The sequence below is a fragment of the Molossus molossus genome, unplaced genomic scaffold (genome assembly GCF_014108415.1).
Source record: "Molossus molossus isolate mMolMol1 unplaced genomic scaffold, mMolMol1.p scaffold_m16_p_2, whole genome shotgun sequence".
NCBI classification, from domain to species: domain Eukaryota; kingdom Metazoa; phylum Chordata; class Mammalia; order Chiroptera; family Molossidae; genus Molossus; species Molossus molossus.
In genome coordinates this window covers 39,426,628-39,439,352 of record NW_023425355.1, presented here as the reverse complement: position 1 = coordinate 39,439,352, position 12,725 = coordinate 39,426,628, and the positions used below count along the sequence as shown (strand labels likewise).

Sequence of the window (12,725 nt, the reverse complement as noted above, 5' to 3'; positions counted from 1 at the left end):
ATTTGTTTTACCATTCCACCAGAGGTTAAGAAGGAAAACTCTAGGTGAAAAATAATGGCTATAAATGCCAGCCCTGCTGGTGAATTGTATAGGCTTGCCTTGATATTCTCCTTGCACCCTATGTAGCCCTCTGTCAAACATTTATCATTGTAGACCTTTAAGTTCTTGAGGGCTCACACCATCAACACCCATCTCTCTCTGTGTGTGCTAAAAAAAACAAATTAATTCAAATAGTTTTCCATTTGCATTAGACATATAGCCACACCTGCTAGTGGCTTCCATATAGAATGGTACCAATATAGTATAACTCCATCATCACAGAAAGTTATATTGGACAGTACTGAGAAATGGGCAGACATACCATTTGATTGATTAATTGCTAGGGAGGCCCTAGAGACCATAAAATGCTTTTAAAACATGAACAAGTGAGAATACCAGTGATATCAAATGATAAAGAAAGAAGGAAAAGCACAAATATGTATATAATTTAGCCTCCCAGAAATGCAGCACCATTATGGTTTCTACTCGGAAAAGATTGGCTAAATATTTCTTCCTGAGTTTCTGCCTCCCTCTCAGGGTCTTCTCACCTCGGTTGCCATAAATCATAATCCCTACAAGTAAGGGGATAAGATATACTCCTTTTATCCTCTAGCCAAAATGTAATAAATGCATCCCTTATTTCCCAAGATACCTTGGCAAGTTCAAAATAAACTTGAGAACAAAATCTAGGTTAGTGGGAAGAAATAAGTAAAATATTAAAATAATGAGAAATAGTCAAACTTATATACAATACATGATTTTCTGAACCTAAGAATCACAGAAAAAGCAATGAAGAAATTCCTACATTCCCTTATCCAAAAACAAACACGATTCTGAGAGGCTAGCACAATTTTGCAGGCACATTTGATGTATCCCTTCCTTCTCAGTCCATTGTCTTGTCCCAGAGACCTCTGAGGTACTATATTCATTCCTGGCATACAGTAATTGGTGTACCTAAATATCTTGTCCCATTCTCCATTTAAGGACAGCTCTTAAGATCACTTCATTTCTCCTGAAACAAAACTTGCCCCTGTTTAAAATGCTATTGCCCACTCAAGCCCTCTTACTTAGCTTCACATTGAAGCCTGAGAAACATAATTACAGCTAAATTGTAGAAATGGTAACTCCTACCTTTAGCACTGGTGAATGATCTAGCCCCATGGTTCACATGTCTAACTAATGGTCAGAATCATATGAATAATTTTTCCAAAGTTCAGTGTCCTAGTCCCACTCCATACTTCTGAATCAAGTCTCTAACACATGTGGACTGGGAATCTTTAACCTTAACTAGCATAATAGGTGAAAATGATGCCTTCTATTTCCTTTAGAGATGATGATGATGATGATTTTAATCCTCACCTAATGATATTTTTCCATTTATCATCAGACAGAGTGGGAGGGAGGGAGCTAGAGAGGGAAAGGGAGGGAAAGAAACATCGATGTGAGAGGGACACATCGACTGTTTGCCTCCCGCATGAACCAACCAGGGCCAGGGATGAACTGCAACAGAGGTATGTGTCTTTGACTGGAATCACTGGTCTGTGGGCCAACAATCTAACCACTGAACAAAAACCAGCCAGGACTCTTTTAGAGATTATTGATCAGTTTCCTCCTTACTCAGATAGTCTACTCTGCCCAACTCTGGATCATTCAATGAGGACTTTCCTTACCCTCACTTTCCAGTTTGAAAAACAAATAGGATCTTAAGTATAACATTCATACAGGTGTGGGGGGACAGAGGGATAAAAGGGGTTTTCATACAAACAAGAGGTTTCTAATAACTCTACTGCTTTTCTAGAGAAATAAGTTTGAATCTTCTAACACTATGGAATTAAAATGTCCCTAAAAAAGTCATTGTCAGCCCCACAATAGTGAAGATTCTAGCAGGACATGTTCCATGGTTAATTAACAGCTAACCAGAAAGGCCAATACTGAGGATGAAAACGTGAATATAACCCAGAAAATGTGATGCATAATTTACTAGAAATCCAAATTGTTATGGAATTTTAATGTATATCTTTGGTACGTATGTTTTGATATTTCAAATAACAATTACTTACCCTTGACCAATTTTTTCAAATCTTGTGTATTTTTTCTTTGGATCACCAACACTTACAATGCTTCCTGAGTAGGAGTGTGTGGCAGGGAGAGAGAGAGAGAGAAAAAGAGAGAGAGGGAGAGAGATTAAAACTGATTTATTTCTTTTTATGGGATACTAAAAATTAAGATGCCAAAGTCAATGACAAAACATTAGAACATTTCTGTGTGATTTCTATAATTTATATGAATAATGATACATTTTATTAAGGTCACAAATCGTAATTTATTAATTAAAGTACTAGTAATAACCCATGCTGTTTGTATTAAAAATTGATGATGTGGGAAACATAAAGGAATGGTCAAAACTCAACATTTATTAAAAGTACTCATAAAATGATACTGTAGATTAGGAGATGAAAACATCTAAGAACGTGTACACACTATTTAATAAAATTGCCATCTTCCCTGAAATGAAATGAAATTGACCACTACACTACATTCAGTTGTGATGGACAAATAACTATGAAGCAATTACTATGAACCCAGTACTGGACTAGGGGCAATGGGGATGGGAATGGGAAAAAAGTTTAATCATAAAGTGGTGAGACTCATGCTTTAAAAAAATACATTCCTGATCTGGAAATAGCCCAAGTGCCCATCAGAAGATTTAAAAAAAAAAAAAGCTGTGTATACTTTGCAATACTATGCAGCTATAAAAAAAGAAGAATCTATTACCCTTTGAGACAGCATAGAGGGACCTAGAGAGTGTTATGCTAAGTGAAATAAGCCAGTCAGAGTAAGACAAGTACAGCTGTCCCTCGCCACTTTGCGCTTGACTTTCGCGGCTTTGCTCTAGCATGGTTTTTTCAATACTATACTATGTTGGAAAAAACTGTGATAGAGTGAAGCCTCGAAAGTCGAAGCATGAAGTGGCGAGGGGCGACTATATAAATAAAGAATCCCACTTCTCAGAAATTAATTTATCGTTGTAGAGTCTGTAACTGATTAATTGCAATAAATGAGGGCTGACTGTATCATGATTTTACTTATATGTGGAATCTAATGAACAAAATAACCTGATGAATAAAATAGAATCAGAGGCATGGAAACATGGAACAAACTGAAAAATCTCAGAGGGAAGGAGGGAGGGGGCAGGAAGCAATTAACCAAAGAACTTATATGCATATATGTATTACCCATGGACACAGACAATAGGGTGGTGAAGGCCTGGGGTGGGGCAGAAACTGGGAGGAGGGGCACAATGGGGGGAATGGGGGGTATCTGTAATACTCTCAACAATAAAGATTAAAAAAAATACATCCCTGAATTTAGGACCCTACTAACACTCCAAACACCTTTAACGGTTTTACTAAGGTATGATTTGCATAACACAAAGTTCATCCATTTAAAGTGTACAATTCAATAGCTTTTAGTAAATTTTTAGAGTTGTACAAATGTACTTTGATCATGATCTAATAGAACATTTTCATCATATAATCATACAAAAAAAAATTTGTCCCTATTATCAGTCACTTCTCATGCTCCTTCAGCTTTTCAACCGATTCCTAGGCAACCATTAATATACTTTCTGTTTCTATAGATTGCTCCATGGAGTAAGTTTATAAGCCATGTAAGAAAACTATTAATTTCTCATGTTTGAATTTGGGAAAAAAAATATTGGTTTTATTATTTCAAATGATCAAATCAACCACTCAGAGGATGAGTATTTTCCACCATTTAGAATAAATCCAGAGGAAGTGACATTTTATTCTTCAATGTAGTACTCAAATAGGTGAGAAATATTCTGGGCCATAGCATTATCAGAGAAGAGTGCAGCTTCTCAAAGGGACTTTGAAGGGAACCACTTATTTGGATGCCTCTTACCCTCCCTTCTTTCTTTTTGGAATCAAACATATCAGTATCATTATTAATATGGCCCCTGTCCCAAAGAAGAGTAGAGTCAGTTAGTAAAACAATATTTACAGACATAAACCAATAAAGAGAAGGTCTGTATATTCTGTGTTCTAATTGTAACTCTTATTCATCTCCTACTCTTCATAGTAAAATTATTACTATTTACCACTTGAATATAATATCAAGTTATTTTTCTTTGTGAAGTCTTTTCTCAACCTTCTAATGTGATTCATGCTTCTTCTTGGGGGTAAGAACTTTGTCTTTTCATTTCTGTAACTTCAGTGCTTAGAACAGTGGCTGCCACTGAATAAATATTTATTGACTAAATGAATAGGAACAAGAAGATATGTGTTTAAGTACTAAATTGTGTGCTACAGCAATGCCTCATGTTCATAGACAATAATCCATTTTCTGGGCTAGTGAACAACTTAATTTAGAGTTACCAGTAGACAGTATATCTTAAAAAAATAATTAATTAAAATTTTCACTCATGGATCGTTGATCATTTTTTTTTCTTGTTGTTTGTTTTTTATAATAGGAGTCCATGTTTCAGTTAGGTTAAATTAAGACTTGCACAATACGTGAGTTGTATTATAATTATTTTTCTCTTGTATTTTCAATCTCAGTCAATGATACTACCATCCCTCTACTCAGTAGTCTGAATCAGAAATCTGGGAGTTGTTTCTGACTCATCCCTTACCTTCACTCCCCACATGCAGTTGTCCACTGAGTCCTGGAACTGTATCTGTTTATCTCCTAGATACTATTTTAATCTGTCCCTTCTTTACTACTACTGTTCTAGTTGGGCTCTCATTATTTTTTGTCTGGGCTATTTCAAAAGCCTCCTAACTGGACTCCTTATTTCCAGCCTCTGCCCAACTCAGTCTAGGCTTCACACTTCTGTCAGGATGTTCAAAGTGTAGACCTGATCATGATTCTCTGGTTGAGGACTCACTGATGCTTCCCCAACACCTATAGGGTAAAGCTCAAACTCCTTTGCGTGGAATGTAAGGTGCTTCATGATCTGGTTCTTGCTTCATTCTCCATTCCATCTTACCACTTCCCCATCAGATACTTATGCTTTGATCATAACAAATTAATTGTCATTCATGATCAGCTCCTGCTTAACAGTTTAGCTTCCAGTCCCACCATCCATCAGAAATTTTATATTCAAGTATCATTGAATACGTTAGAATTCTCAGGTATGTGTCTTCATACCTTCTTTATACACTGTTCTCTGACTGTAATGTCCTTCTTATGTTTTCGTCCTGGCAAGTTTCTATTCATGCTTCATCTCAGCTTCAGTGTTGCCAGTTCCAGGAAGCCTTCACCGATTCTTTTAAATAATCTCCCTTCTCTGAACTAACACTTCTCTCTCCCTTCCTCCCTCCCTCTCTTACTTTCACTTTTGCTCTCTTTCTCTGTACTTAATGTACCATATATCTATATCTACTTATTTGACACCCCCTTATATTCTGCATCTTAAGGACAGAAGCCAAGTCTTAACCACCTCTGTATCTTCAGTGCTTCCTCACACAGTGCTGTATATGGAATATATTGGGTATTCAATAAATGTCTGTTGAATTAAACTCAAATAAAATTATGCATTTCCTTTTGTATTCCATTTTGTAAATGTTCTATATTTTAAGACAGATTGAAAAATATATTTTACTTGAGTTATATCTATAAAATGCCCCCAATTTAACAATTTCTGAATTGCTATTTCATTTTACAAATTGTCTCACAAATTTCTACATCACTGAGAACTATCCTTATCCAAGTCAGCTATTAATGGGTAAGGGCCTGAATGACTCTCCGTCCCCATCCCTCTCCTCCTTCTGCTTTTTAAATTAAATACTGATTTTAGCCCTGGCCAGTTTTGCTCCGTGGTTAGAGTGTTGGCCCATGGACCAATGAGCCATGGTTCGATTCTGGTCAAGGGCAAGTACCTCAGTTGTGGTTTGTCCCCGGCCCTGGTTGGGTTGTACAGGAGGCAACCAGTCAATTTTTTTTTTTCTCTCCCTCTCCCTTTCTCCCTCCCACTCTATCTGATGATAAATGGAAAAATGTACTCAGGTGAGAATTAAAAAAATTAAATACTGATTTTAAAGTCACTTGAAACCATAGTTCTTTAAAGCAATTTCTAGTCTTCTAAGAAAGTTATACTATTAGTTGCTGAGCAAACTCTTTTCCATAGACTGAACAAAAGCAAATAAGCTTCAGCTCAAGCTACTTTTTAAATTATAACCAATTCCAGTTGGCAGGGATAATTTAATAAGGTTTTATAGTAGTAAATTATTCAGCCTTTATTTCCATGGTATGCATGGTAAAATAAACTGGAAATTAATCCTTTCACAAGGATTACCAAAAGACAATGATTTTGATGAGATCCTGCTTCTGAATTTAACTGCTGTTCAAATAAAACAGCATCCCCCACACTAGTAACCCATCACAGGACAATGTTTGCTGCCATCTACTGATGTTAGTCAAGTAAACAGGAGGCCTTGTTTAGTATTCTAAATCACAAACAAGCTCTCAAAGTGACCTCTTTCATTGAGAGCCATTATAATTTGCTTTTATAAGTTTTAATAAAGAAAAGGAAAAAAAAAACATAGTGACACAATAGGGGAAAAGGTGACAAAAATGAGCAACTTAAAATCAAAGGAAAAAAAAAATGATAGTAATGCCAGAACAATTTCCTACCAGAGCAATTTCCTAAATAAGAAAAACAAAACAAAACATTTTAAACTACAAGGATTTAAGAAATCACTAAATACTAGTATTTGGAAATAGGGTTCATGATGTGGTTTCAATAGCAGAAAAGCAAATCAATGTACTCTCCTACATATTAAACTAAGTTGAACTCTAACTACTCAAACATTATTGTTTTAGTATAATAAAAATTTTGATTCCTGAGAAAAAGGAAAATAATTATCTAAATTAATTTCAGTTCTATCTGAGAATAAATTAGAAGAAAGTGTTTTGAGTGAGGAATGCTGGGGAAGGAGAACAAAAGGAAGGGGTGATTGTGGGGCCCAGAGGAGAGAGGCTGAAGACAAATTTCTTGCATTAAACAATTGTGCTGACAGCGCCTTATGACAATTTTCACTGAAATGTAGGGATTTCTTTATTTTCTTTTTTAAAAAATTTAATCTTCACATGAGGATATGTTGTACTGATTTTAGAGAGAGAGGAAGGAAGGAAGGAAGGGAGAGAAACCTTGATGTGAGAGAAACATTGACCAGTTGCCTCCCATACATGCCCCAACCAGGGACCGAACCCACACCCTAGGTATGTGCCCTGACTGGGAATCAAACTCTCAACCCTTTGGTACATGGGACCATGCACCATGCACCTGAGACACCCATCCATGGTGGTTTCTTTATTTTCCAATGGATACAGATAGATTACAATGAACAATGATAGTGTAATTAAGAGTGAACAAAAGGGGTACATATATTCTTTCAGATTGGTGTTTCAGGCTTCTTAGGGTATATTCCTAGAAGTAGGATCACCGGGTCAAATGGCTGTTCAATTTTTAATTTTTTGAGGTAACACCATATTGTTTTCCATAGTGGCTGCACCAGTCTACATTCCTACCAGCAGTGTACTAGAGTCCCCTTTTCTTCACACCCTCACCAACACTTGATGTTTGATGATTTGTTGATGGTGGTCATTGTGGCAGGTGTGAGGTGATACCTCATTGTTGTTTTAATTTGCATCTCTCTGATGATTAGTGATGTTGAGCATTTTTTCATATGTCTCTTGTCATGCCCCATTTTTAAAATATCAAATAATATGTTTGCTCTCATTTTTCAAAAGTAGTATAATAATATACTACTATTTATTGTGCTAAGTGTCTTTCCTATTTTATATTTCATTTAGTCCTCTCATAATCCCTATTATATCAGTATTATTATCTCCAATTTTCAGATGAAGAAACAAGTTCAGAGTTGAGTGACTTGCCCAAGGACACACAGCTAGTGCAGGTTTATGAGTCAAGCTCAATTATGATTCATTTCAAAACCTGTCTACCTGTATTATCTTAATAAGGCTTTATATTTATGTAATAAAATAGTTACTACCACTTATTGAACACCTATTTTGTACCAGGTTTTTACATGTATCATTCTCATTTAATTATCATAATACTATTAATTTGGTATTATTATTATCCTTGTATTTATGTGAAGAAAAAGAGGTCCAGAAAAGTTAAATAACTTTCCCAAAGTGAGGCAGCTGTTGGCAATTGGCTTGTAATTTAAATCTGGGCCTTTCTGACTACAGTACCTGTCTGTTTAGGCATCGGTAGAGCTACATAAAATCCATCCTATAGACAGAGTACTAATATGTAGTTATGATTTGTATCCCAATTTGACAGATAAGAGACTGAGGCTGAGAAGGGTTAAATAACTTGTTAAAGGTTATAGAGTGAGAAGGTGGCAAAGAGAGGGCATAGAGAGGGTGCTGGTGGAGCAGGAGCAGGAAAGACTGACTTTGTAGACTATGCAATGTAACTCAGCCTGAATCTGATTCATGAGAAATAATGTCCCATTTCTTTGCAGGTTCTCTCTGCAAAGGTCTTGTAAATACAAAGTAAAGTTGGTTATAGGTGGCCCGCTGGCTAAAGGGAAAATAATTCTCTCTAGGCCCAAGAACTCTCCAACAGAGAATAAAACACTTAATTTTTAATTTAAAAAAATAATCAAAGGTAGTTTTCTCCTCTTCATCATGTTGCTCAGTACAGAACAGAGTAAACAACAAATTATAAAGTCCACAGCTTCAGTACTATTACAATTTGCAAGCAAAGCAAGATTTTGGACCATGAAAATAATGCGTATTTCTCTGTCTCTAAACTTAAGAAAGTTATAAGTGGCACAGCTGGTGTGGTTCAGTGGATTGAGCATTATCCTATGGACTTAGAGGTGCTGATTCGATTCCCGGTCAGGGCACATGCCCAGGTTGCGGGCTCGATCCCCACTAGGGGGTATGCAGGAGGCAGCCAATCAGTGTTTCTCTCTGACACTGATGTTTCTATCTCTCTATAAAAAAAAATCTATAAAAACACATTTAAAGAAATAAAGCTATAAATGCATTTTAATTATAATATAACAGATACCACATAACAGTAATTTTTACTAAAGCAAGGCTGTTAGATTTTTAACATCTAATAAATCTCACAGTTCAGACTACATGTACAAAATAAAGGAAAAAATTGAGACAATTGTTTGAGTAACTGAACTGAAGTTATCTAGGCAATTCTTTCATTTTTCCTTTCCTTTTTCACATATAGACAGTTGGTACATGCAGATGCAAAGTGGGTAATGGAAATAGTGTAAACTTCAAAGGCAAACAGATTTGAGTTTAAACTATAGCTCTGACAGTCATTAGTGTGGCTTTTTGAGGCATATTTTTAAAAATATTTTTTTTGTTATTGATTTTAGAGATAGAGGAAAGGAGAGAGAAAGAGATAGAAACATCGAAGAGAGAGAACATCAATTGGCCACCTCCTACATGCCACTCACTGGGGATTGGGCCCACAACCTGGGCATGAGCCCTGACCTAAACTTGAACCAGTAGACTATTGGTGCATGGGTCGACGCTCAACCACTGAGCCACACCTGCCAGGCTTTGGGGCATATTTTAACTGATCTATAAAATGAGGCTATTAAAATAGACTACAAGGGATTATTGTGAAAATTAAATATGATAATGCATAAAAAGTGGCCAACAAAGAAAGTGCTCAATAAATGGGAATAATTACTAATGTTATTATAGCAAATACAGTAGTTGGTATTAGCACTAGAGGTATATTTAGTCATGTATAGTAAAGTCAGTTGGCTAAAGTTCAGCAATTCCAGTTCTGAGTACTAACAGGCAGCTGCAACCTGAACTTTTGCCTTTCCAAAATACCTCTAGTTCAGAATGTCTCAATCTCAGCACTATTGATATTTGGGGCTGAATAATTCTTTGTTGCAGAGGGGAAAGGAGAGGTGTTATCATTTGCATTATAGAGTATGTAAAATCATCCCTAGCTTATCCCACCAGATGCCTGCAGCACTCCCTGTGTCATGACAATAAACATGTCTCTAGACATTTCCAAATGTCCACGAGAAAGCAAAATGGCCTAATGACCACCCTGCAGAGTCTTCATATGACCTATAGCTCCCCTGAATGGTTCTCTTTCTATTCTCTGGCCTTTTAGATAGACAGTTGCTTGAAATAAAATGGCACTCTATTCTCTATTTATGTCCCACTATTAAATCTTGTCTTCCAAATAAAATTGTACGTTTGTTGATGGCAGGAAATTGTTTCTCTATTGTTTCCTCCAAAGATTCTGGCATACAACAGACAAAGTAGAGCTCAGTAAAGATATGGTTGTTTGCTCAGTTTTTCATTCATTCACTCAAGAAGTATTTATTAAGTGTCTTTATATTACCAGACACTATTAGAGCTGGAAATACAGAAAAAGAAGACACAGTCCCTGCCTTTGGGGAAATCACAATCTAAGTGAAAAAATGAGACAGCTCAGTATGATGTGATATTTTTTACCATAAAGACAGCAAAGAAGAGGGGCACTTAATTCACACTGGGAGAGACAAAGAAATCTTTCCTGAGGAGGCAACTTTTTTTTTTTTTTGGTGGTATGTGCCCTTAGTGGGAACCAAACCCGGGACTCCCTGGTCCGCAGGTCGATGCTCAACCACTGAGCCAAACTGGCCAGGGCAGGAGGCAACTTTTGGGCTGAGTTTTAAAGGATGAGTAGGAGTTAGACTAAGGGCACTGATTTCGGATAACTAGTAATTTGTAAATGCTTTTGTAATAAGATTTTAGTGAATATATTTCACAAACTTTTGACTCTTTGTAGCAGGTAAATTTTTAAAAAAGCTAACTGGAAGATTGTTTTGAAAAACTAGAGTGAATGTATATACACAGGCATGTACACACTAATGACACCGTGGAATGGAAGCTGTTAGTATTTGCTGGCCATGGCCCCTCTCCATATAGAAATGCTCCTAAATTAAGGGAAAAGGTATATTATTGTGGCTTCCAGTTTTGATGGACTGTGTTGGGTTTTGATTGACTTATCTATCATGCTTGATCAGTTGGGAGCCCTTGGGGTATGATAATAGGATATGTCATCAGACTATTTTATTCCTTTTGGGAGTATAATCTTAAAATAAAACTTACTACTTACTTCATTATCTCAAGTTTTCAGTTGAATTGATTTTTTTCAAGTGAAAATATTTAGTTCTGTCAAATTAGGAACACCAGAGAGGGAGTGATCTAGAATAAACAGTGAATCCCAAACTTTACATCTTGTGACTTCAGGGAGCCTGGAATCCATACAAGCAGTTTCAAACTTCTAAAGGATAAATTCCCATTCTATTTTATGAGAAACCTTTCCATAAAGAAAGTAATGATAGCAGAAGACTCACTTAGCTTCTCTAGAATCTCCTCATCCGTCATCTTGGATTTTTTCCTTTGTCGATCTGTGTTTCTATACAAAGTACTAGAATTGGAATTCTCAGCAGAAGGTGCTGTGACCTCTTTATTTGGTGCCGCTGGTGAAGCAATGGATTCAACCACAGAACGGGTATAGATCTTTAAGACAAGAAAAAAAAAAGTTATACAATTAAAACAGCAGGCTAACAGAAGAGTATGAAGTCAAGACACTGTCTTATCAGTGAGTGTTTTTCTAATCAAGCTAAATTTTTAAAGAGTTTTAGGTTGATAGAAAAATTTAGGGGAAGGTACAGAGATTTCCCATATACCCCTTGCCCCTACACATGCATAACTTCCCCCTTATCAACATCCCCCAACTGATTGGTGCATTTGTTACAATGGATGAGCCTACATTGACATCCTAATCACCCAAAGTATAGTACATTCTATGGGTTTAGATAAATTAATAATGACATTTATCTATCATTAAGGTATCATGTAGAGTATTTTAAGTGCCCTAAAAACTATCTGTGCTCTGCCTACTCATCCCTCCTCCTACCCTGCAACCCTCAATATGTTTTTTAAAGACAAGTGATTTCTATTAAAACAAACAAACAAACAAAAAAACAACTTTAAGTTGCTTCCAGTATATAGTCCTTGAAAGCTCTGAGGAGCTAGTCGTTTGTGACCCCCATATATGCTGTGCTAGTTCTGGTAGTAGTGCCGCTGCTTATGTGAATCTTCCTACCTGATTCACATGAATTTTTTTCTCTATCTTAACCTCTACAGCAGTTTTATAACTTAGCACTTATTTGCATCTTGTTTGGTATCATTCCCTAATTGTCATGTTCTAATCTTGTATCCCAAAATTTTGGAATATTGCATGATGTTCAATAGGTACAAATTGATTACTAGATTCTGACTATATGAATATTCCAAAGGACATCTTTTAAATAATTTGGAAATAGTCACTTGTAACTTACTGATTTTGTATGCTCAGGTCTTGGTGCAATAACTGGTGGGGGCTCATTGTCATCTTCTTCTTCTTCCTCTTCTTCATCTTCTTCTTCAGACACAGGAGGAGCCAAAGGAGGCTCTGATGCTGTTTTTGTACTCTTATAACAAAAACAAAATTAAAAGATCAGGTATTAACTCCTCATTGCTTTCCTTCTAACATGAAACAAGGGAAATAAAATGTTTAATTATGTAGGGTTAGGAAGGAACAGATATTTACAAAGGAGCAGCACCATCTAAAATTTGGTGTCCAGAACCTGACTACATTCAGA

The 12,725-nt window shown here is 36.3% G+C and overlaps 1 protein-coding gene across 5 annotated transcripts in view; it reads right to left on the bottom strand.

Moving 5' to 3' along the window:
* PAK3 (p21 (RAC1) activated kinase 3) overlaps window positions 1–12,725 on the bottom strand; it is a 420,017-nt gene that overhangs the window by 56,899 nt on the left and 350,393 nt on the right. For all 5 annotated transcript variants that reach the window (XM_036270656.1, XM_036270655.1, XM_036270651.1 and 2 more), the window contains 3 exons: window positions 12,423–12,554; window positions 11,433–11,598; window positions 2,100–2,163 (listed from right to left, as the gene is read on the bottom strand). In XM_036270656.1, coding sequence (XP_036126549.1) covers window positions 2,100–2,163; window positions 11,433–11,598; window positions 12,423–12,554 — 362 coding nt within the window. The remainder of the gene's footprint in view (window positions 1–2,099; window positions 2,164–11,432; window positions 11,599–12,422; window positions 12,555–12,725) is intronic.